This window comes from Ailuropoda melanoleuca, chromosome 19 (genome assembly GCF_002007445.2).
Source record: "Ailuropoda melanoleuca isolate Jingjing chromosome 19, ASM200744v2, whole genome shotgun sequence".
Classification (NCBI taxonomy): Eukaryota; Metazoa; Chordata; class Mammalia; order Carnivora; family Ursidae; genus Ailuropoda; species Ailuropoda melanoleuca.
The window spans coordinates 4,122,520-4,149,313 of record NC_048236.1 but is presented as its reverse complement, the minus strand read 5'-3'; the positions used below and the strand labels follow the sequence as shown (position 1 = coordinate 4,149,313).

The 26,794-nt window shown below is 43.2% G+C and overlaps 1 protein-coding gene across 1 annotated transcript in view; it reads right to left on the bottom strand.

Annotated features, from left to right (window-relative positions):
• Positions 1-804: 804 nt before the first annotated feature.
• Positions 805-26,794, bottom strand: part of RUNX2 (RUNX family transcription factor 2) — a 266,126-nt gene continuing 240,136 nt past the window's right edge. The window contains exon 7 of the mRNA XM_034648175.1: positions 805-2,642. Within this exon, the coding sequence (XP_034504066.1) occupies positions 2,599-2,642 (44 nt within the window). The 3' untranslated portion in view covers positions 805-2,598. The remainder of the gene's footprint in view (positions 2,643-26,794) is intronic.

The following is a 26,794-nucleotide window of genomic DNA, read 5'->3' as shown; positions in this document are numbered from 1 at the left end:
TATATGTGCAGCTGTGAAAAAGAATGAGGAAATTCTCTTTGTACTGATGTGGAAAAAGCTCCAAGATACACTATCGAGTGAAAACAAAACAAAACAAAACACAAACAAAAACTGGTGCTGAACCATGTGCACGATACACTAACTTGGGGATTTTTTTAAATGAGAAAAATAAGAATTGATATTCATGTCTGCTTGTATTGTGTACTAAGAAACTCTGGGGGAAAAAAAGAAACTCTGAAAAAAACACACAAGAAACTTGTTAAGACAATAGTTCTTTATGGAGGACAGGGGAGAATAAGCGGAGCGTAATGAGAGCTAACACGTATGTAAAGTCACCACATGCCAGGAACTAGTCTAAGTACTTTACATAGAGGAACTCACTGAATCCTCACAGCAACCCCATCTGTTATCCACACTTTTTTCAGTTGAAGAAGCTGAGGCTCAGAGAGGGTAAAGAACTTGCCTGAGGTCACACAGCTAGTAAGCAGCCCGACTGGGATACGAACCCAGGCCGCACAGTTTCAGAGATGGTGTTCTTAAGGACCATGCCACGCTATCCCTACCAGAGCATAGGGGTGGAAGGGAAGCTTTTCCCTGTATTCGTATTTGTTTTTACACTTTTTCTTTCGTTGGTTGGTTGGCTGGTTTGTTTCTGAACCATGTGACTACATTATATAATAAACACAGGTCTCTCTGGCTACTATGAGGAGACGATGTCTGAAGCAGTGGAGAAGAGAAGGCAGTTTGAGACTAAAAAAAAAAAAAGAAGAAGTGTAATTTCCCCTCAACTAAGCAAAAATTCTGTTTTCCTGAAGCTTTTTTTGTTTTTTGGTCCCAAGTCTCTGGGCAGCTATCTATCAGGTCCTGCTAACTGGACCCTTTCTCCCAGAAATGGAAAAAGGACATTCACCATTCTTTTTGCTGATCCCTGGCTGTCCTGGGCTTCTATACCCATTGCCGTGCTGGTCAGTCTTCTGCAAATATGTTCCAGGATATCACTGCCCTCTTAAGTGTGACGCCCTGAACAGAACACAGTTCTCCAGCCCCGGTCTGGCCCCGTGTGATTAGCACCTCCCTTGTTTTGAAAACGGTATTTCTACTACCACAGCCAATGTTTCCACTTGTCCTTGTGGAATCCTCATTTCTCCACTGCAATTAACTAAAATGTCCAACAATTATTTCCACCTATTCAGCTCTTCCCAATTCCTGACTGGTATAGTTGTTTTCTGAGTCCACGTCTGGGATGTTAAGTCTCTTCCCCTTAAACTTTGTTTTGTTTAGTGTGTTGGACCTATCCGTCCAGCCTGCTTCGCTGGATCCTGCCTCCGTTTCCCAAAATAGTCAAGATCCCTCCCAGCCTCGCACACAAGACAGGTTTCCATCTGGCAGATATGGAAACTTACTCCCAGAGAGGGATCTTCCTCCCTAAGTTCTCACAAACTGTTGGTGCCAAGGACATGACTGAAAACAAAGGCTCTTGACCTCCCCTCAGTGCCCATTCCCGGAAGCTCTGTTGTGGCAGCCCAGGGCCTTCCAGAAGCACTCCATCCTACAGGCATTACGTAGGCCCCTGGCTGGGTGCTGCCTCCCCAGTGTCCAGCCCTAGCACCTTCCACTGGAACAGAGAAAGGGTGCACCCACGATTGAGTGTTGTCGCTGAGAAGAGAAGGCCGTCATGTGCACGGCACATGTTCAAAGTTTGGCTAGTGATTATAGCAGCTTAAAACATTATGTCCTAGATTAGCTGCTTGGGGTTTTCTGAAGCTTGTGCCGAAATCAGAGATGCCGTGGGGATGACATCTTCCTTATCTGTGAAGTGATGTGATGTGAAGCTATTCAACAAGCAATCCCCAGAGACCACAAACCAAGGAAGCGATCCAGGAATTCCACTCTCGCCCGCCCGCCTGCCAGATGTGCAGGTTGAAGTGTGTTTCGACGCTCCTCATGTCTTCTCTCCAAGAGGCGAGATCACGAGGCTACTTCAAAGATGAGTCGAGAAGTATGTGTGTGTTGGGGGTGGGGGGTGCCTACCTAATCCTTATGCTGGTAGCATGTCTGATTTGGCAAGGTGGGTGGAAAAAGTGAAAACAGGGAAATTCCTCAGGACTCAGTAATCTGTGGTCATGAAGACCCCAGAAAACACAGCAAAGAAGACAGAAACCACAAGTGGGTGGATCTAAGTACTCTAGGACCCTGGCCATGGGAACAGTCGGGACGGCACAAGGAGCAATGAGGGACGCCTCAAAAACTGAAAATGCCTTCGCATTGGGGTGATGCCAACAAGACCTGAAGACCAGCCCTCTGTCAAGGTCGTGGTGGGTTTGTTTGATGTGTGGAACACATCTCAGTATCTAAGTCTTAGATCTCACCAGGAACTTGGACTTTACTGGATGGGATAGAAGTTCTAATGAAGCTCACTAACCTAGACCCCAAGATGGCGGCCTCCAATGCTGAGCGAGCTTTACTGGAAGGGCTTCTGAACATGACAGAGCCAACCTGTACCTCTGTTTCCCCATTTTGGTGGTAGCCGTTGGGAGGGCAGGAGGCAGCATAAAAGAGATGACCAATCATCTTCACCCTGCCTGCCTGCCTGACATCCTACAAATACAAAGACGGTAACGTCAGGACATTCTTCTGAATTACTGCAAGAAACACAGAGAATAAATAGGAAACTTTGTTATTGCTATTATGATGAAATTTACAAAACACCTATGTTTTCTGAAATCCTGAAGCACAGTATTTTCACAACTACCTAACAGTCTTCACTTGTCAAAACACTTAACAGAAAGTCCCCAGGACTCCATCATGGGAAATTAGATACCTGGAAAAGTAGAAAGGCCTCTAAAATATGCCCTTCTGACCCCAAACCAGGAGCAGGTTAGTGCGGAAAGGTATCTCAAGTATGTTCGGTTGTGAACTGGGTGCAGCTGGCATCTTACGGATGAAACTGGTTCCAAGAATGAGTCATACTGATTATACCCTTGGGTCATCATTCATAAATATCATCTGTCCCCAAAGACTTCCAAAACACAGGAGTCATGGCAAAACACACACACACATATACATGTAAGCAAGGTTTCTAACAATCAGGCCATTGTTCACAGCAGAAAAACCAGGCACGCCCTTCCTCTAAGATAAAAAGAAAATGCAAAAAGCAATCAAATGAAATCTATCTTGCCTAACCTGAAAAACGACAGTTGGATTAAAACATTGTCTATGATCCATTTTCGGCGAGCCACCTTTCCAGGGAGCATTTCAGCAAGCAGAACACCTTCTCAGGCCAGCCCTTCCCTAAGTGAGAGGAAAGTGCTCCCTGCAACCTGACCCATGTCCCCTTTTGTGGCCATCCTCACTCAAGTAACCCAACACCTCATTAATTACACTTCCTTCTCTCCTATAAAACATATTGTCAGAAAAGTAGCTCTTTTTTTAATCTCCCAATAGGTAATAGAACTTCAGAAATATCCATTTCAGCGTCTGGGGCACCTGCAAGCCCACCGAGACGGGGTAAGGTAAGGCAAAGGGGACATGTATGATACTGTCTCCAACTCCCCAGGGAAGAGGCTGCCGTGCACCCATTCAAGGGATTCCCTCCCACTTCTCCCTCCATTCCAGCATGGAACAGAAAGTCTCTAAAGGCCTAGCCCCCCACAATGGACACTTGATCCCACTGTGGCATCGTACCCCCTCAAAAAATACTCCCCCGAGGATACCTTTCTATAGAAAGACTTGGGGAGAGTCAGTAGGCCACACAGCATAAGGCGAGGCACAGCATATATTCACCCTTGCTGAGCCTGCCGCAGTGGGATAGACGATGAGAGGCTTCAGACCCGGTACCCAAGTGCTCGGGGTGCTTGGTAGGCTCAGGGGCCGACTTGTGTGAGCCCTACATGTGCACAGAGCTCTGGCCCCACAGCCCCTCTGTACTGCTACTCTCTCCACTGCACGTCAAGACTTAGAAACTAACTGGAGTCCAACCTCCTCATATGCAAACCCGGGTGTGGCCATGCCCCACTCCCTACTAGAGTACCATCCTAAGAGAGAAATGATGCCCCCTGCATTTGCCCTTTAGAGGGCATTAGACAAACAACTTCCCATTGGACACACAGCTTCTAATTTGCCCACCCAGCAGTTGTCACCTCACGTGAATTCTACCATTGATTCTGCATGTTCAAAACATTTCTTGTAAAGAGAAAGATAGAGAAAGGGACATGAAAAGAAAGGGGGGAAGGGCAGATGGAGAAAAAGAGAGAGAGACAGAGGTGGAGGAAGAGGGGAAAGGAGAGAAGAAGGAAGGGAGGACACTAGGGCTGGAAGTCATCTAAAACGAGTCAGGACAAGCCACTCATCTTTTTTTTTTTTTAAATTTCTTCAAAGGTTATAGATCTATCTCATTTTATATTTATTCTGAGCTAATTTTGGTCATCTGATAGGAAATTGTCTATTTGAATTTTCAAATTTATGGCATAAAATTATTCAAGATAGACCTATATTTATAGTTCTATCCCCTTTTTCCTGGTTTATTCATGCCTTCTGTTCTTTCATGCTTAAATTTACCACAGACTAGTCTTTTGAAAGGACCAGCTTTTGACTCTAACAATCCCCTCTTGAATCTTTGTTTCCGTTTCTTGAATTTTGTGCATACTATTATCTTTCCCTTCCTTCCACTTCCTTTACATTTACTCTTGCATTTCTCCCAACTTCCTAGGATGAACACTTCCTTCTCTAATGTAAAGATTTTTTTCTTTTCTAGTTGTAATGCCCACTCTCACCCAGATAATCACAGACCACATTAGGTCTCTCTTGAATCAGTTTCACTTACAAGCATATGGGGAAACACAGTGCGCCAGCAGGCTAGGATCAGACATGTCTCTCCTGTGGGGGTCCTCATGATAATCCAAGGCCTAGTCTTTCATTTTTTAAATGAGGGTATTCAGTCCAGAGAGAGAAGTAGTTTGATAAAGACCAACAGCAAGTCAGCAGCAGTATCAGACCTAGACCCTCGGTCCTCTGTCTCCTTCCTATGCTGTCTTAAATGGAAAACCAAGCGGTAAGTGTTTAAGAATAAACTTTACCTCCAAAGTATTATATTGTCTTTGACTCTACGTTAGTTTCTTCATCTATCAACTGTAAATAAAACCCTTCTTTTGACCATCCCAGATCCCAGTCATAAGAAGAAAAGAGCTGCTCATATTTAAGTTGTGTGTGTGCATGTGTGTGCATGTGTGGGACATTGTTGGTGACCATCATTAAAGACTTTCTTGCTCATGATGGGGTCTGCCTGAGGTCAAGATGTCTTGGTTTGCCCCATCTATGATCTCAGCGTTTATTACCCAAATGAACCCAAAGATGAGTTTCTCACTGATAAGAGCCTTCGAGATTTTCAAATCACGTCAGTGGATACAGCAGGTCTCCATAGAATTTAATGGAAGGAAGAAGAAATTTTGTTAGGTTTTGATACCTTGTTGTTGGAAGCGCCAGAGGGTATGGACTCACATTTATTTGGGGTCAACTCAATGCCAAACACTTCCAGAGCATTTTTTCATAGTGTATATCTTTATGGGAAGATTTTTAGTTACCAACTTAAATTTCTTTACTTGTTATGGATTTGTTCAGATTTTTTATTTCTTCTTCAGTTAGTTTTGGTATTGCCTCTTTCTAAGAATTTACCTATTTCATTAAAGTTGTCTAATTTGTTGGCACAGCATTATTCATAGTATTCCCCTTAATTCTTCTAGTTTCTGTAAAGTCATTACTAATTTTGCTGATTCGTATTTTCTCCCTTCATTCCTTGGTCAGTTTAGCTATAGTTCTGTCAATTTTATTGATCTTTTCAAAGAATCAACTTTTGTTTCATTGAATTTCTCTACTGTTTTTCTATCTTTCTATCTTGCTCATGTATATTCGGTCTTTATTATTTCTTTCCCTCTGATTGTTCTGAGCTTAGTTTGCTCTTCATTTTCTAGTCTTCTGAAAGTTTAAGCTAAGGTTATTATTTGAGATCTTTCTTCTTTTCAAATAAAGGTACTTAAAGCTATAAATTTCCCTCTAGAAGCACTATGGGTTGGTGGAGTAAGGACCTGTGAAAATCAGCTCCTCCATTAAAGCAACAAGAACACTGGTAAAAACGCCAAAATCGATTTTTTTTTCACAATTCAATAACAATCCAAGGAATATTAATGACTTTCAGGGTAAGCTTTCCCACATTTGCAAGAAAGGAAGTTAGAATTTTTATAGGGATTGCACTGAATCTGTCGATCAGTTAGGAGAATATTACCATCTTAACAATATTAAGTTTTCCTATACATGAACATAGGCTATCTTTCCATTTATTTGGATCTTCCTTAATTTCCTTCAACAATGTTTTTTAGTTTTCAATATATAAGTCTTACATTTCCTTGGTTAAATTTATTCCTAAGTACTCTCTTGTTTTTGATTCTATTATAAATGGAATTATTTTCTTAATTTCATTTTGGATTGTTCATGGCTAGTAGATAGAAATACAACTTATTTTTGTATATTGATATTGTATCCTGAAACCTTGCTGGATTTGTTTATTAGCTTTAAAAAGTTTTCTGTGGATTCCTTAGGATTTTCTTTTTTTTTTTAATTTTATTATATTATGTTAATCACCATACAGTACATCCCCAGATTCCGATGTAAAGTCCTTAGGATTTTCTAAATACAACAGCATGTCATCTGAAAATAGAGAGGATTCTATTTTTTCTTCCCAACTGGGTGACCTTTTTTTTTTCCCCCTTTTTTCCCTTACCTAATTATCCTAGGTAGAACTTCTGGTACAATATCGAATAGAAGTGGTGAGAATAGATAACCTTGTCTTGTTCCTGACTTGGGGGATAAAGCTTTCAGTCTTTCACAATTAAGTTTTATTTTAGCTCTAGGTTTTCCATAGATGGCCTTTATCACTCAAAAGGATGTAAAATGGTGAAGCTGCTTTGAAAACTATTTGAGAGTTCTTCAAAAAGGTAAACACAGAATTACTATATAACCCAGCAATTCCACTCTTACGTATACACCCAAAATAATTGAAAACCTGTGTCCACACAAAAACCTGAATGTTCATAGCAGCATTATTCATAATAGCCAAAAAATAAAAACATCCCAAATGTTCACCAATTGATGAATGAATAAACAAAATATGGTGTATCCATACAATGCATTATTCATCCACAAAAAGAAATGAAATACTAACACATGGTGCAACATAGATGAATCTTGAACACATGCAAAATGAAAGAAGACAGACACAGAAAGCCACATGTCATATGACTGCATTTCATGTGAAATGTAAAAAGCAGGCAGTTCATAGAGATGGAAATTACATCAGTGTTTTCAAGAGAATGGGGAAAGGGGACAGTATGGAATAACTGGTAGTAGGTATGAGGTTTCTCTCCGGAATCACGAAATGTTCTAAAATTAGTGGTGGGGTTTGCAAAACTATCATGTATACTAGAAACCACCGAATTGTACACTATAAAAGGGTAAATTTTATGATATGTGAAGTATATCTCAATAAAGCTGTTTATAAACAAATTTCCTTATTTTAAGTATTTCAGCTGCATCATATAAATTTTAATGATGTGTTTTTGTTTTCATTCAGTTAAAAATATTTTCTAATTTCCCTTGTGATTTCTTGTTTGACCCATGGGTTATCTAGACATGCGTTGTTTAATTTTCAAATACTTAGAGGTTGCCCATACTTACTTATGTTGTTAATTTCTAATGTAACCCCAATATGTTCAGAGAAATACTTTATATTAAATATTTTTTTAATTTATTGGCACTTTGCTTTATGACCTAGCATATAGTCTGTCCTGTAGAATGTTCCATGTATGCTCGAAAAGAATTTGTATTCTTCTGATATTGAGAGAAATGTTCTGTAGAATGTACCAGGTTGGTTGGTAGTGTTATTCAAGCCTTCTGATATCCTTCCCAATTTCCTGTCTAGTTATCTATCAATTCTTGAGCGTGGGGTATTAAAGCTTCCAACTGTTTTTGTTAAATTGTTGAATTATCTGTTTCTTCCTTCAATTCTGTCAGTTTTTTCTTCATATATTTGGGATGCTGTTTTTAGATGTGCATAAGTTTATAACTTTTAGATCTTCCTGGTAAACTGACCCAACTATCAATATGAAATGTTCCTCTACGTCTCTGATAAATTGTTTTTGTTTTAAAGTCTATTTTGTCTTTCAATATAGCTCTCTTACGGTTGCTGTGTCTAAGTCATATCTTTTTCCACCCTTCTATTTTTTACTTATTTGTGACTTTGAATCTAAAGTGCATCTCTTGTTGATAGCACATAGTTGGGTCTTGTTTTGTATCCAACAATCTTAGCCTTTTGATTGGAGTGTTCAGTCCATTTACCTTCAGTGCAATTACTGACATGCTTGAATTTGCGTCTGCCCTGCCTTTTTCTATAGGTCTCATGCTCCTTTTATTTGTTCCTCCATTACTACAATGTTTTATGATGAATAGATATTTTCTAGTGTGTCATTTTAGTTCATTTTTTGGATTTTTAAATTATATTTAGTGACTACTCTAGGGATTAAAATTTAGATCTTAATTTATCATGATCCACATTGGATTAATACTAACTCAATTCCAGCACAATATTGAAAGTTTACTCTGATATAATTCCCTTACATCCCTCCTCCTTTCTGCTACTCTTGTCATATATGTTCCATCTTTATGTGCTATAGGCCCCCAAAATACAACTTTATGAGTGTTGTTTCATGCAATTGTCTTTCAAATCTGATATGAGAAAAGTAAATAGTACAGTCTTTTATATTTACCTACATAATTGCCTTTCCAATGTTCTTTATTTCTTCAATCAAGTCACTCTTCTAATTTTTTTTTTTTCAGCTCAAAGGATTTTCTTTAATGTATCTTGTGAGGCGAATCTGCTAGCCATGAGCTCTTTCAGTATTGACCTGGGAAGGTGTTTAATTCACCTTCACCTTTGAAGGAGAGTTTTGTTGAATATAGTATTCTTGGTTGACTTTTTTCTTCCAATGCTTTGAATATGTGATCCATTGCCACCTAACTTTCAATGTTTCTGATGGAAATTTCAACTGTAATCATATTATTATTCCTTGTATGCGATATGCTGTTTTCTCTTGCTGCTTTCAAGTTTTTCACTTTGTCTCTGTCTTTCAATAGTTGGACCATGATGCATCTCGGTGTAACTCCCTTTTTTTTCTTATACTACTTGAGTTTGCTGAGCCTTTTAGGTGTTTAAATTAGTATTTTTAAATCAATTTTTTGGACTTTACAACCATTATTTCTTTAAATGTTTTGTTCTGCCTCTTTTCTTCTGCTTCTGGGACTCACATTATCCATATGTTGGTATGATGTCCCACAGATCTCTGAAGTTCTGTTCATTTTCTGTCACACTATTTTCTTTCCATCCCTCAGATTGGATTATATCTATTGATCTAGCTACAAGTTTGCTGATTCTTTCTACTGTTATCTCACACCTACTTTTGAGGGACTCTAGTAAATTTTCATCTCATGTTTTGTGCTTTTCAATTCTAGAATTTCAATTTGGTTCTTGTATATAATTTATCTCTTTATTTGATATTCTTTACTTGATATACCATCACCATAATTTTCTTTAATTCTTTAAACATGGTTTCTTTTGGTTCTTTGAGTGTTTATAATATCTGCTTTGAAGTCTTTGTCTGCCAAAACCTAGGTTTCCTCAAAGACAGCTTATTTTAGCTATCTTTTATTTTCTATGTTGGGGTCATACTTTCCTATTTCTTTTGCATGTCTTATAATTTTTTTGTTAAAAATAGAACATTTCATTTAATATGTTATAGCAACTCTGAATTCTGACTTCCCCTCCCCAAGGGTTGTTGCTGCTGCTTTCTTTGCTTACTTGCTTGCTTGGTTAGTGATTTCCTTGTACTAATTCTGTGAAGTCTATCTCCCTGTAGTATGTGGCCACTAATACATCTGCTCAGGTGTTTGGGGTTTTTTTTCCCTTCCTTTTATAAAGTCGGGTTCCCTAAACCTATGTTCAGCCAGAGATGTATGGATAGTTGGTCAGTCCTGAATATGTGCACAGCCTTGTATCTGTGTGCAACCTTCCAGACCTCTAGGGATGTTATCAGTGTCCACCATGGCTATCTTACTCCTTGGATCTCCCTGTTCATTTTTGGGAAAACTGCCTATCTGTGGCTTGTCCCAGTCAGGATTGCAATCTCAGGATGCCTGCAATGTTGTCTTTCCCTATTCATTTGCCACCAAGATGGTTCCGGTTTCCATAACATTTGCCTACACTCCACTCCAAAACAATTCCAGCTCCTCCAGCAGCAAACCTTCTGGCTTTTGTGACATTTTTTGCCTGGAAGAACTATTGGGCTGATGGAACTGGTTAAGGAGCAGGGGAGATGGTAGCAGCCTCAGTCTAAAATGTCATAGGTCACTTTTTCCTTAACCAGGGTTCAGTAGTTTGTATTGAATAAATACTTCTCCATTTGTTGTATGTCTTACTCGATTTTTCAGAGTCTTAAATGGTGTTTGTGATCATTTCCCCCCAGTTTTACCATTGCATTTGGAGATAGCATTTGACAAGCTTCTCATTCCACCATTCCAAAAGTTCCACGAGTCTCCATATTATAGCTCATTTCATCTCCACAACACTATCAGGTAATGTTATTTTTATTTCCAGTTTATTGATGAGGAAACTGAGTTTCAGAGAAGTTAAATGATCTGCTGAAAGTCATGACTCATATTTCTCAAAGATAATGCAATGTTTACGGGGCTCTCCACCTAGATCTAAATCTTCCCTGATTGTTTGAAGACACAAGATGCCAGTAATCTGAAGAACGTCATACATCTTGAAAAATAAGATTAGGAGTCAGCACTATCCTCTGGATAGCTCAGGTGACATTGTCTATTTTGGTCATGATACAGACACAAATTATATCTATTATATAAAACCCATGTTCTTGGTGCCAAGATATTTGCTACCACATTTCAGATTTAATCCTAATAGCAATGTTGGGAATGAGAGAAGCCTAGACATGCCCATTCTGAAGATGTGGAAACTAAGGCTCAGAAACACTCAGCTTTTAAGGGGTGGAAGTAGAATTCAAACACAGATTTTAGAGTCTCAGTCCCATATCAGACATAGTGCAATATCCTTCTTCAATTGGGATGTCCTTCAGCTAAAATAAAGTGGGGAATGTGGAAAGAGCCCTGAGAAAATTCTTAAGAATAATGAAAGATTTAGAAATATAAATCAAGAGAGAGAACTTTAGTATTTGGGATTTTGTTGATGTAGAAAGGAGATAAAACAACAATATTTACTATATGAAGTGATATCAATGTTTGCTAGTAAGCACTAGACTATTATTTTCACCAAAGGAGAAACGCAAAACAAAACCATAGGAAGAGCATTTCTTTTCCATCAGGAAAACCTTGCATCTTTCAAGGATTCATGAGATGTTAAATTAAAGTTTGAGGCTTCATTCAAGTCTTCTTTCAAGTCCCAAGGCACGGGGTGACTTCCCAAGGCCCTTGCAGCCCCGCCTGCACCCCCCAAATTAGAATGACAGGCTCTCCACCCAAGCCCACCAGTACCTGGCTTCCATATGCTGCTTGCTTCCGGTGCTTCTATGTCTATCTCTGGTTCATGTAACTAGTTAAAGCGAGACTCGTATATGCTACACCCTCCAGGCAGGGCCAAATCCCTATCTGGAGAAAAGAGGCCACTATCATGCAAGTTCTAACACAGATGTATATAAACGGCCCACTTGCTCCAGTGTATCTTTCTGACAACCTGACATGAAAATCCTCCACTTGATGTAATACATTGAGGGAAAACATAGTGTCCAGAATGCAACAGATAGAACACATGCATCATCTCGGACACATCTACTTAAATGGATATGCACATCCGATAGGCCCATCATTCCTCTTAAAGAAGAGATGACTCTGAGACAAACCAACTTAAAGCACAGAAAACTCCGTTTGTGGACAGAAAGGGGGAGAGGTTGAAATTTTCGCCTTGGTGGAGAAGTGAGTCAGTGGGTACTGAGAAAAGAAAAGCCAGGGGGGAGGAGGGCGAGTTCATATTCAGAGAACACCGGTGCAGGCCAGTGGCATGAAACATTTGTCCTTTACAATTGTCCTTCAACCCAGCCTTGACTCAGATCATCCGTAACTTATCCCTTGGGGCCAAGAGTCTGGAGCGAGGACCTCACCCCTGTGCAACCTTGCCTGCTGCTCCACTAGCCAGCTGGAACCATAAGCATATGTTTTTACATTCACTTTTATATTAACTTCATTTTGCTAGAAATTTCATTAAAACCCACTTCCAGTGTTGATATGTGCAAGCATGAAATCCTCCAGATGAATTGGTTCTGTGGATGGTGACAACACTCTCGCCACACTCCATGGATCAAATCGCTCTCTATCCACTTGACTTGGCCAGAATGTAGAGGCGAACCCTAAGCAAATGCTATGAAATCAATAGCTACAGAGTGTTGGTTTTCTGTGTGTTTTTTTTCCTGTAGAGGCCCCAAAGGAGACTGACATGCAGATTAGACAAATCACTGTTCATAATCCCAAGGACTGCCGCATGATGTATCCAGAGTATTAATCAAAGGCTAAGACCGGGTAAAATGTGAATTAAATTTCTTAATGGAGAGAGACATGAACTTTCTAGCCTTAGATCTCTGGCTGTGGATGTCTCTAAGGCAATGAAAAATTCAGCTACCCAGTTTATAATATTCTCAGAGATATATCACCAGAGTGACACAACTTATCATGGTTACATTTTCTGTTTAGAGAACTCAGCTTCCAATGTGGTTGAAAGCAGCTCGGGGGCTGCTGGCAGACACTTGGAGAGTAGCCCATGAAACCCAAAGTCCTACAGGTTTGGGGTCAGTTACAGATTCCTTTCCACCAGTGTCTGGAGGCCTGTCCTGAGTCTCAACCAGACTCCAGGGTCTTAGCATTTTTTATTTAGTCCATGGAATTGCAATGAAGTGAAATCTTTTGCCCCCTATGCCAGCAAAGCCAAGATGAGCCTAAAAGAAATTGGGTCGAAAGCAAATGAGATTTAAGACTAAAATTCAAAATAAACCCTCACCGAGGCCCTTTTTAAAAATTCAAACTCACAACATCTGAAATCCCTGCTATGACACTGGTGAAGTGAGGAATAAAGGACATGAAAAACAAAAAAGGAACGTCAAAGTGTTTGTGAAACATAGAGTTTTTCTCTTGGTCCCTGCAAAGATATTTTGGGTGACATGGCAGTGCCCAGTCACCCCAATACAGCTGTCGACCTCAGGAGGGGTGGACACAGCAGCGGCTGGGCATTGACTTCTCCCCACCTGGGACACTCAGGTCCCTGGGGATGGATACAGCTACCAACACACATGGAATTTTCATAGGACACAGTATTTGTGTGTGGACAACTTTGCCCCTTTATGGGCATCATTTGATTCATTTCCCCAACTTTCTGGTAGTTGGAGGGAAGTGAGGGGAAGTTGGCAGGACAGATGGGAACACCAGTCAGAAATCCACAATGCCTGTTTGAGGCTCGAGAGAAAGCAAGCTGGTGGAAAAAGAAATCAGAGGCATCGAGCTTTCCCAAAGAGTAAGGGCTATAGGACTGCGTGCCTCCCCTAACACACACACACACACACACACACGCACACACACGCACACACACACACAATCTGAGCCTTCCTATGACCGCTTGCTTCACTTCTAAAACAGGGATTGCAGTGTATACCTCACAGGGTTTTAATAAGGATTCAGGGAGATGTCCTTAAAAAAAAAATCCAAAATAAAAGGCAATTCCCTCCCAAACCCTTCCCTTTCCCCTCCTCATGGCTGTATCCACCCAGAAAATGGGCCAGCCACAGAAGGAGGTAGAAACCCAGCCAGATCGGCAGTGGGAGGAGTGAAGCTTCTAACACCCCTTTCCACAAACTGATTATCTATACCCTGTATTCTGGGCTATACGTTGCCCGTGCACGTTAAAGCACCATATACCGAAATGCATTTGGCATTTTGTCTGCCTGTGAGGAGGGCACTGAATCGCTAGCTGAATCTTCAGCTGCTTCTGCCACGCCCATCTGCTTCTCTTGACCTCTGATGGTGTTCTCAGTAATTGGGAGGAAGCGCGTGCACCCTACTCCCCCGCCCCCGCCCCAGTTTAGAGACCCAATGAGACGATGGGCGTATGTGCCATAAATCTTGAAGATCTATCCCCACTCGAACACAAGGTGCTACAGGACACCAGGTTACGAGATGCATAATTAGAGCTCATTCGGCTGACAGATTAATGGTGGTGTAGCAGGGGCCAGATAGCAGTAAATTAGGCAGCTAAACACAGCAATCGCTGGTGTAACGTCCGCACTAAATTTGCACATCTTTTGCAGTGCTTTGGCCACTTCTTATAGCTTCTTAAAAGTGTGTCTGTTTTATGAGGTGTTTTCTGTTTAAGGAGCCTCAGCATAAACACTTTGGTGGAGAGTGGAGGCTCCTGTCATTCACCACTCCCCTGCCCTAACTACTTCCGAATCACCTACTTAATTACATGTCCCATATTGTCATGGTCTATTGTTGGATGAACAACCACATGTATCTGTAACAGCAATGACTTTTCAGTAGGACTTAGAAATACTCTCACCGGGGCACCTGGGTGGTTCAGTCAGTTAAGCATCTAACTCTTGGTTTCGGCTCAGGTCACGATCACGGGGCTCCGTGCTCAGCAGGGAGTCCGCTTGAGAGTCTCTCTCCTTCCCACTTCCCCTCCCCTCTTGTGCTCTCTCTCTCTTTAAAAAAAAATAGTAAAAAACTAATGATGTACTATATGTTAGATAATTGAATTTAAATAAAAAAATAAAAAATGATAAAATAATAAAATACTCTCACTAGCTAAAAACAAACAAAAAATTAGCAAGCTTATAATATGTGTACATATGTTCTACTTCTGATACTCTTAAAGTAAAATTTGGTGGGAAGGAAGTGAAATTCCAGAGTGTTCTGATGGCTAAAACAAATAAACCTGAGTGGTATGGGCATTTCTTTCTCTAGAAAAAAGCCGACAGCTCGCCAAGATCACACAAATGTCAGACAAATTCATCCCCAAGCACACTCAGCTCCATCTTCTCTCACAGTCTTCTAATTCTTAATACCTCTTTCTCCACCTCTTCTTAGCTTTCTGTAATTTTGACACCATTTTTCTAATCCCAGGCTCCTTTCTGTCTATTAATAAATTTCCTCCTTGTCTATGTCTCCAACTTTCTCTGAACAAGGGGTCCTCAAGTGATTTTGTGTGTGGGGGGGGGTGTCTACTCCCACTCAAAGAATTCTTTAAACTGCATTTTAAGATGATGTCTAAATGTCATCATCACACGTTTCAATGGTTATAAAGGTCATGTGTACTCGTGCTTTCGCTATTTTTCATCAAAATCCTTGTTGCAACAGATTTACGTTAATCCATTTATGGGAAATGTCTGCCTTAAAACCTAAATGACAAAGCAGTTCTCATTGCCAGTCTCATCAGCCAAATCAGGCTCACTTTCTCACAGAGAAATTCTAACTTCATTTTTCAATTCAAGTAAATGTGTTAATACTTGTCCCTGTGGCAACTAATTCATGTCTGAATTGTCATTCTAATAGACAGATGGGTGAGTGGGTAGATGGGTAATCATGGTGGATACATACGTAAGTACACGGACATTTGCCGTGAGTTTGTTATGGGATGAAATTGAGCTCTGCCCCCTTCCAGTATTTCTCCCCAAAGCTTTCTTTCCTCTGTTCTGCTGGGACTCTTCTTTGGGCAAAATGCCTTCTCAAACTGTTTCCTTACTCAGAGACCCAGAGGATATTTAGATCTTGGGGAGATGCTGTACGTGAGATTGGGGCAGCTGACAGGATGCTTTTTATTTTACAAGTGTGAGAGGGGCGACTGTAAAGGGATGATGGGAAAGGAAGACCAGAGGTGTGTTCTCAGACTGGTGAGCTCTGGTTAAGAGGGCAGAGGAAGTCAAGAATCTGAAAATCAGTGCCGTTAAAGCCATATGCATCTGCATAACCCCTCAAAAATCTTCATGTACCCCCCGAAGGATGCACATCACAGTGTGAAGGTGGCTGTTCATGATGGAGCACACAAGATGGGGCTCGTTCTGGGGCGAGCAGAGCGCCTGCTGTACCCCATCTGCCCCTGCTGCTCCAGCCGTCAAAGAAGAGGTATCACCTCTTCACGTATTCATGGATTCATTCAACAAACATCATCTTTGTGTGAGGCACAGTGCTCTGTATGTCCCCTTGGACGCGCCCCAGCAATGCTCTTGAATAATCATTGTCAACGAAATATGGAGAGTCCTACCAGCCCACGACTGAGGTAAATTTGTATCCTAACAAAACCAAGGTGTGTGTCGAAAGCAACCGGTTCCTTGGTTAGAAAAATCTGCCTATGGTATTTCCAGACATTCGAGCCCACTAGATTCCAGATCCCAAACAAAATAAAATAAAATAAAATAAAATAAAATAAAATAAAATAAAATAAAATAAAATAAAATAAAATAAATAAAATAGGTGGGAGGGGGGCCTGAGGGAAGAAGTCATATTCTAAACTCATTGTTCACTTGCTGGGAAGTGTGAGTGATGAAAATGGCCAGAAAATATGATCCTTTGGTGAATTGGGATCTCACTAATGTTTAATTGGGCCTCCGGTGAGACATTTAAATCTATGGCCAGCTATCAAGGGTGAGAATTCTACTCTAGTGGCCCCCAAATGATTTCACCTTCACTTTCATTTTAGTGGTGGAGGAAAGCCAGGACATTTGCCAAAATACTTGAACTGCGGGTGTGTACGTCAGCCTGTATGTGTGTGGCAGTCACTGCTGAGGAAACTCAGGGCTCCATAATCTCTTTCAGCATGTCGCCTACCAAATGCCAGGACCGCCACTCTGGAGGTCCGGTCGCTTCAGACGGTGACCTGGAATTCTCAGTTTCCCCAAATAGTTTTGTTCAAGAAGTAAGGTTTAAAAATGACCGTATTCAAATTTTCGCCAAGTATTTTCAAACCTCCTGAAGGCTGAAACTTAGGTGCTTCCAAATAAACCAAAATAGTTTCCAAAGCACTTCTTAGTTTCTTCACCCCAAACCCATTCAAAATAAACACAAAGGTGAAATGTTGGTGGGTGTGTGTGTGTGTGTGTGTGTGTGTGTGTTTCTTTTAAAATCCCACCTCCACATCACAGGTATGGGGATTGGAGACAAGTGGGAAAACGTGGACCAGGAGGCAGGAGAGAAAGAGAGAGGAAGTTCCAGGCTCAGCTCTGTGGAAGGACTATCGGGGCCTGGGAGTCCCGGCCCCACCCTTCCTTGCCGTGTGTGTGCTCCTGGCTACTGACCTTACCTGCCCTCTGCCTTGGTTTCCTCCTCCGTAGAAGGAAGAGCCTCGCCTGGGGGGTGTCGAGGCTACAAGACGGGCACAGGCAGTGCGTGGCTGAGTGCCCAGCACAGAACAGGAGCTCAGCCACATTTACTATTGCTGTTGGGGGCACGGGGCAAGTCACTTAGTTTCTGTCAGCCCCCTTGCTCCCTTCTTCTGCCGACATGGGAAAAATAAAGCACTTTCCATTGCTTTTTCTAAATTGTAGAAAATTTAGGTAAATTTTTGGTAAATTTTAATGGAAAGCAAATGGATCAAAGATGAGTTTCTCCCCCCATTCAACTGCAGATGTTTTGAAGTCTAGGAGCAGGATCTAGTTTTTTTTTTTTTTAAAGATTTTATTTATTTATTCGACAGAGATAGAGACAGCCAGCGAGAGAGGGAACACAAGCAGGGGGGAGTGGGAGAGGAAGAAGCAGGCTCATAGCAGAGGAGCCTGATGTGGGGCTCGATCCCATAACGCCAGGATCAACGCCCTGAGCCGAAGGCAGACGCTTAACCGCTATGCCACCCAGGCGCCCCAGGATCTAGTTTTTTTATGCTACCCCAGCTCCCAAGCCCCCTCGATTGCCCAACAGGACCTTATACATGGTAGGCATCAATAAATGTTTATTAAGTCGAATTATCTCGAAGTTTAACCTTATGATAAGGGAGTAAACGAGGGAGGCCTTTTTTGTGGGGGTGTTAAAGGGAGCCTGGGAGAGTCTGAGGGAGACTAGGTGTGTTCATTAGTGATTTAGAGAGGCAAGGGAACTCCGACGCCTGAGTAGAAACGTTTCTGTAATTACCGAGCCTGCTTTAACTGACCCAAAGACTTCACCGGAACATAAATCCCCATCTGGGAGTTAGAGATGCCGTTATTAAAACTTAAAAATAATAAAGAGGTGCATTTTAGCTCTCAAATGAATCAGATTTTGCCTCTGATCTTCCAAAGATAAGTTTGTGTGGGGAGAAAATGAGTTGCATGTTTTCCATCTTTGCCCTTTCTTGCCGTTATCAAAATATCACCTAGAAGAGAGGGCTTTTTCACTTCAGAAAATAATGAACATCAGCCCCCTGCTTCTCCAGGAGCTCCATCCATCTCCCCTGTAAATATTACCAAGTACAGAGGAAGCCCTTTGAGACAGGCCCACGTACCTCAGAAACTTGAAATTAAAAACAAATCTGAACAGTGAATGTTAATTTATTTTTACTTTTAAATAAAGGAAAGGGGGAAAAAAAAACCACCAAGCGTTTCATCACCTGGCATGTGCATTTGTGATGACTCACTTCAAGAAAATTCTGGGGGGGGGGGAGGGAACCCACCTGACTTTTACCTCTAGGAAATTCCCTTTTCATGGGAATGAAAATCCTGGCTCCCACGCTCTCAGATCTGGGGACCTTGGCGTGGGGAAGTGGGTCTGTCTTCCTGCCCTGAAGCTACAAGCCCAGGGCAAGCCAGTGTGTTCTCTCTAACGAGATCATATTTTTCGATCTGAATGATTTTATGGTGGGGGCTTAAGCAACTTCCTACATTCCCGTTGTTGCTCTTAATTTCTTCTACTTGGAGTGAAACCCCTACAGGGAAGCTATAAAGAAAATAAAACAAAGAAAGAAGGAAGAAAATGTTTCTTTTCTCTTTCCTCCCTAAACCCCCCTCATAAACATCCCACCCCATGTCACAAAATGTATGGCCAGCGTTAAGCCTTGGCAGTATTTTGACACTGTGCGCGGTCCCTTTCTCCTCCCCTATTCCTTTGAGGTTCATCTTGCAGCCCAGGGCTCTGTTCCCCTGCCAACTTGGTGGGAGTGTTTAGTGACTGGAAGGCTGTGGCCTGCTCTCCCCAGAACTTCACACTTCATTTTTCCATATCCCTGGGAGCAGAAGCAAATATCTCACCAGCCTGGTTTGCTGGCTACTGCCATAAATCAGACTTAGGCCTCAAAAAAATAGCCAGGCCTGTCAAGGCATTAAGCTTTTATTTTCTGACTCGATCCAGTGGTAAATGAGAGCTTGTATTCTCCTTTAAAACTGTAAAGGGATTTTTAAGGATTGTCGCTGGATGGCTGCCAACTTCGAAAGATACAATACAGAGGGTAACTGGTTAGGAGAGATTTGGGAAGGTCTTAAGTATGAAAAATGGCTTTTCTTAAAGGTTTTTCAATGAAATGAGAAACGGAGCTTACATTTCATAAAGGTTTTTTTTTTTTCCTGAAAGACCTGAACTATTCATGAGAAAAGCATTAGGAAATGAAGAGTTGCTCTCATAGAGAAATAGGAACTCTATTTGTTATGCGTGCCCCCTGGCCCTCTCTTTCTCTATGTACACAGATACTCGGGCCGGTTCATTAGTCAGTTCCTGCCATCTTTACTGACGATATGACAGCAAGAACAAACAGACTGGACAGTTTTATGTGCTGTATATTAACTGCTTCATAATTTAGGCCTGCAAACCAGGACAGTGAGGCAAGTCCATTCAAAAAAAAAAAAAAAAAAAAAAAAACCCTGCTCAAAATTCTAAGCAAATTTGCAAGGTGCAACTCTTGCCCATGAAATCACTTCTTAATGTCTCCCCTGGTTGAGCAATCACATCTCAAACTCCAAACGCTGAACGCCTCTTTGCCGTTGGGAGGGCAACGAAGTGAAAGCGGGCAGTGTGGCCCCAAACACCACGTCCAGGAAATCTGGAAAAAGGTGCAAGAATTGGGCTGAGATCGGGCACTCTGTAGAAAAACAGTCTGCTTCGATTTGGGGATGTGTCATGTTTCATTGAGGTGCACATTTAATTTCAGTGAAGTGTAATGAAATGAGAGTAAACATAATCTTTCCTCTGCCTGGGGCAGGTCATTGCGTACACTCACAGCCTGGGGTCGCAAGGGGCTGCGGGAAGGCCGGGGAGAAATAACCACGGCAGGAGGGAAGCTCCGTTTGGGAAGGTTTCAAAGGAGCACCTAAATCAGGACGAGACTGATCAAGAAGGGAACGAGGCTCTGCAGACAATGGGATCTGGTTTTAGAATCAGGGAAGTAGGCAGTGAGGTGGCTGGGATGGATGGGAACCTGGCCACAGTGGGCCTGGGACGTGGAAATGACAGGCGTGTTCCAAGGAGTGTCATAAGAACAGTGGGGAAGACATACCCTGGGCTGATTCTGCAAGGATCCGCGAACGTGTGCAGTGATTTATGGACACCTCTCCCATCCAACCCCAGGGGTGGCTAGTTGCATTAAGTCTTGGGTGTTCCCAAGGTGGGCCATTGTGTTCTTGGGTGTTGCTTTTTTTCTTCTTGAGAGAGTGCAGAAAAACCTGGAAGCAGATTTTCTGGCCTAAAGCAGTTTGAGCAATGGTGCGAGTCTCCCTGCGATCCCTGAACGGGTCCTCTTCTCAAGCTCTTTCCAGCCGATCTCCCTCCATTACTTCCAACCCTTCAGGGGCACGTGGAACCCAGCTGCCCGTGGCTGAAGCTTCTGCAGCCGCATCCCTCACCTCCCACTCCCACTCCCACTCGGCGATCCCTAAGAACCTCCAGTCAGTTCTTTGGATTTGCTGATCTTCCTCTTTTCCCTCCGAAAACTGAGGAAGTTATATGCAATTCAGATTTCAAGGCTCATAAATAAAGTTTTATTGGGACCCAGCCGTGTTCATTTGGGTACACATTGTCTACGGCTGCTTTCGCGGCATAACAGCACCAGCGAGCAATTGGCACAATGATCATCTGACCCACAAATATTTGCCATCTGGGTCTTGACAGAAAAAGTTCACTGATCTCTGCACTATTTGCCCTCATCAGCCACACACACTCCCACACGGAGCCTGGCCAGCCCCTCCTCTTCCTTCAGATTGTCCTAAAGACGAATTGCTCCTTTCTTGTCCACTGTGCACTTCTTGCAAAGCAAGTAGTTTGTACCTTGAATTCATGTCTAAATGCTTTTTCATTCAAACTATGAAATGGCAAAACTATTAGATGTAAAAACTAAAAAGCCATCAAGCAATCATAAAAGAAAAAACCAAAAATCCTCCAGTTGAAATCTGGAATAATATGCCCCCAGTGTTCACATTGGTTATCCCTAAATCGTAGGATTACAGGTAAGTTTAAGCTACTTTTGATTATCTGCATTTTCTAAATTTCGATTTTTCTAAGGTTTCTCTATAATGCACATGTTCTAAATGTTTGACAATGTATAAATTTGTTATTTTTCATGGAATCTTACAAAAATGTGTATACAGCATCCTCCAGACGAAGGGCCCTGAGTTAAGCACCATGGAGGATATAAAGAAATATAAGAAATAATCCTTGCCCTCCGGGAAATCTAAAATTGGTAGTTTAAAAATAAGGACATGCATAATGACAGTGACGATATGCACATTTTGGTTATTTTGGTTGAGTACTCAAGAGAAAAGCTATTATCTGAGGAACTGTGTTGAAGTATTGTTGGATAATATGCATGTGTCTATGTCTGTGACCCCCCATCTCATGCCCCCCCATGGGCAGCACCCACTTATTTACTAATAGACCTTGAATATGTCTATATGCTTTAAAAAAATGGAGTATGTGTGTTTTAATTTACATTAAAGATATTCTGGTATCATATCACTCTTTAATTTGCATTCTTTCAAAGAGTAATTAAAATTTCCCAAAAAGGTTTTGGGCAATCCTCTGTTAGGTTAATTCCCAGATGTGCTATGGGCTTAGCTGCCACGGAGAATAGGATCTTGTTTTCTTCAGGAGCTTGGGTGGCTCAGTCACTAAGCATCAGACCTCAGCTTGGGTCATGATCCCGGGGTCCTGGGATCAAGCCCCGCGTGACTCCCTGTTCAGCCAGAAGCCTGCTTCTCCCTCTCCACTCCCCCTGCTTATGTCTCCTCTCTCACTGTACCTCTCTGTGTCAAATAAATAAAATCTTAAAAAAAAAAAAAAGGATCTCATTTTCTATCACCTTCTCTAGTTGGTTGTTGCTGGTGGGTGATGAATCTTAACTATGGCAACCTGGCTGGGGAAGGGGAAAGTAAGTGAAACAATAAAGGAGCCTCTTGGAGACCCCTGTGCCACCAGGCATGGAGTTCAAGTCTGCACTGAGGTTGAAAAGCCTGGGGCAGGGCGGGGCGGGCGAGGGTGGGGAGCCACTCTCTTATCTGTGCCACTGATCAGTGTGTTTCGTGCTCTTCACCACCGAGACCCCTATGGGCCTGCTTCCCATGCACCTGGCATTTCCTGAGCCCCTACCACTGCCACACTCACGACCCAATCTTGCCACATGATCACACCTGCCAAGGAAACCTTTCTTTCCTTAAAACTCCCCTGCAGAGTCTCGCCGAGGCTCTAAGCCTGTGATCTCTACTTTAAACCTGTTGGAAGAAGCAGTGCTGGCAGTCTCCTCTGTCTCTGTGAGTGGCATGGGTGCCCTCCTGGTCATGGCCTCCAGCATCAGCAGATCAAATTGGGTGGGGTCATTATTTTAGGGATACCTACTGGTTCAACCTGGAGGGATCTAGAATGACATGAGCACCCGAAGTTTCACGTCTTGGCTGGTCCCACTTACCACCACCACCACCACCACCTGAACTAAATCATGTCACTGATGTCATGACTCCCTCGTCCTCCCAGAGGTTTGCAGAGAGGACCATTTTTGGTGAGGTACCCTTCGTCCACATCCACGAATGTTGGGAATAAGCTTTTGAGAGGCATGTCAAACGACTGTAGATAATCAAACCATCCCTAGCTAAGGAACCAGCAATACTACTCACAATGGCCAGGCCCAACATCCCCCCACCCCCAGCCTTGCCTTCTCAAGTACAGTTATCATCTGGTTCCTTCCATCACTAGACCAGTGGCTCTCAATTACAATCACCTGGGAGCTTTTAACAAATGCCAATCCCTGGGCCCCACCCCAGAGAAACTATATCAGAACGTCCCCAACTGCTATGCCAAGAATATCAGGTTGGGTCTCTGAGACCAAGGAGGGCACCTCTGTGTGTGAGGGAGAGGGGAAGCAGCGGGGTGGAGAGCTTGTCCTCTGCTCCACCCCTCTCCAACCACATCTAAGTCAAAACCACAAAACCAAGTAAACAGGTGAGGGAGGGTTGGTGCAGTGATTGGAAGGAAGGGGGAGTGGTGGGGTAGGGAGGATGGATGAGGAAGAGAGGCCATATTTTACTGGCAGAGTCTTCCTCCAGTGCACAACTGCCAGGGCCAGGACGGATGGGATCCTCGAATGCCCGGGGGAAGGACCGGCCCGCCAGCATCCATCCCAGCTGGAGAAGGAGCCCCGGCTCCGGCCAGGCCTTAGTGGCCCTTCCTCCCTGCAGCCCGAGGCCGCTCCCTCGTGCGTCCGGTTCACACTCACTTCATCATCATCGATTGCCGCGGCCCCGCCTGGGCTTCTTGGGTGTTCTCCCGGCTCTGGCTGCCGTGTGAGGGAATTAATTTCCTAAAATGCCACAGCCTCAGCGGGCTTTTTTTGGGGCCGGGTGGCAGGGCGGGCCACGTGGCTCAGGAGGGTGTGCAGCCAACAGCTAAAGGGGCTGAAGACGCATTCTGGGGGCGCTCGGCTGGGACCCTTTGCTCACCAGGGGTGTTTTGAAGAAACGGAGGAAATGGGCACTCCGAAGCCTCCTCTAAGACTCCCACCAAAGTCACAAAGAAACAGAAATAACTTTGCTTCCTCTCTGCAGTAATAAATTCCTTTTACTCAACGCTAGCTAGTGCTAAGAGCACTGCGCTAAGTGATACCTTCGGAGGGGTTCTGTTCAGAGAAAAGAAATGGGGGCCCAGTGAAATTAGGTGGCTTGCCTCAAATCTCCTGGCCTGTAGTTGGCAGAAGACAATTCGGACGCAGGCCTGTCTGAGGCCAAAGTCAGTGCCCCCGACCACCACACCATGCTGAGAGCTTTGTAGGCCAGGGTGGTCAGTAAAGTCAGAGTTGGAGCTCAAAGACCTGGCCATCATCCACCAAATTGACCAGAACTCAGAGCCAGTTGTGCCACTCTGGTGGCAGCAGTTTCAGCTCGAGCTGGAAGTCCCCACAGGCTGTGGAATCAATTACTTGACTATCCAAGCTCCAGTGTCCTCATCTGTAAAACAGGACAGTAGTATGTCCTCCATAGGGTTATTGAGGAAAATCGAGTAACACAGGGCAACATTTACTACGGGGTCAGGCATAGCATAAGAGCTCCATAACATAGCCGCTTTATCATTAATAGTATTCGTATCAGAAATATAAGCACCAGATGTTTACTCACTGATTCAGGGAATATTCGGAGTGCCCTGCACCAGTCACTGAGGTCCCTGCGTGAGCCAAATCTAGAACACTGCTCTCAGCTGATTGGCTCGTTCTCTTCCCAGGTAGAAGGCCTGCTGTGGAAAGCAAGTCGCCATTGGAAGGCTGCCTGAAGTTATGGAATCATCAGAGAGTCATGGCCAGTGCCTTCAAAAGTTGTGACAGCTTAAAGTGGTCATTTCTCTTCAAGCAACTTTGAATACTAGAACAGAACTTAGGACGGCCTGTCCCATGGACAAGAGAAATGGGGAGAGAAGGGACCAAGCCTTACTGAGCTCTTTCTAGGTGTCAGGCACAATGCTCCTTGCCTTCATGGAGGGCGATGTCTCCTCACGTATAAGATGTCTCTAACTCAAGATGCAGGAAACGCTTTTAGGCAGCACCTAAGATGCTCTTGGACATCATGAAGTCATAGCATTAAGTAACATTGACTCACCATGTTAGGGAGGAAATAGCCCTGTGGTGACAGACTCCAGTTCTAGACACAAATTACTTTGGTTCCGATTGGGTCCGTCCCAACTAGCTGTGTGCTTTCAGCAAGTGATTTAGTCTCTCTCAGCCCTAGTGCCTTCCACTGGAAAAGGGATGTAAATAATAGGAGTACCCACCACATCTGATTGTGGAGGTGTTAGTGGCAATACACAGAAAAAGAGACTCAACAAATTTTACCCACTACTGCTATCCTTTGGCAGTCTTCTTCATTACACCAAGAAGAAAGTCTTAGTACTGGTAAATCGAATAACAGCTAGTCTGCCCTTTAGCAAAAAGAAAGAAACCTCAGGCCCAGAGAATTACACAGGTAACAGTACGTAGCTACGACTTAACAACATTGTTTTGTTTTCACTGTGGGGTGTGCATATGTGATTGACCTGTCATTGTGACACGTGATACTGGTTTTCCATTTCTGATAGTAACAGAAAGCTTCCCTTTAAAACAAACACTTCCATAAAAAAAGAAAACCAACTTCAGGGCAAATATGAGGAAATAGTAGGAACAGGAGGCAGGTGAATACAGCAACCATCTTGATGTGGGCCTTCCAATGACTGAAGTTCCAGAAGCAATAACAGGGCAGCCCCTCTGTCATGGCTTCCAGCCTCCAGTTAGAGATGAGGCTCTGAAACCCTAAGAGCAGTAGAGCCAAGTTCTGAACCTAGTTCTCCCTCCTCCAGGACCTCTGCCTTTCCCCAGTATGTGCTGTCCACACCCGTTTTTCAGACTCCAAAGACCCCACTGGACTTCAGCCACCCTCTTTCTAGCAGGTCATGCACCACTGCTGTGGTGGTGACCTCTGGGCACAGGGAGAAGTCCCAGCCCCCCGGACAGGATCAGGCTGTTGTTTGAGTCTCCTTACCACACAGCTACAGTCTGTCTCTAGGTGTGGTCTACTTTTGCACATGGCTGACCTCACTCACGGGCATCCGTTCCAACTACTTCCTTCCTTCGATGGCAACTGTGGCACCGTGCTGTAGCTCCACATGTTCCAACCACGCATCCGAAACAGATGAGCATCTCATGAAGTGGGAGAGGCCAAAGCCACATGAAGGATTCTGTTTCTACTGTGGCTCTGAGTTCTGTGTCTCACATCAAAGAAAGGGGGACTCAGGCAGACATTGTTGGATAAACAAAATTCTTTAGCATGGCCGTGGTGGTGGATCTAAGAAGTCGGTGAACTAGGGAGCCCAGGGGATATGGGTTGGGAAGAGATGAGAACCACAGAATTTGAGAGGCAGAAGCTCCCACAGCCCCGCTATTCCATTTCACACGCAAGGGGAAGGGAGGCTAAGAGATTCCTTGACCTGCCCAAGGTCACACGCATCCCGGTCAGAGCACTACCGTGTTTCCCTTTGGGTTTCTGAACCCAATTTGACCTTGGGCCTCATTAAAAATTCTTGCCATGTCTTCTTTCTTCAATGGATAATTTAAAATAGAAATAATAATAAATATAGCACCTCGTTGTATATGTGTAACACCTTTCTTCCAATAAATGGTGTTCTTTCAGCTTGCCCACCCACGCTGCACAGAGCGGAAGTGTTTCCGCTGTGGACTCTGACACTGGTTATTGACTGGGGCCTAGCCTCTAGCCCACACACG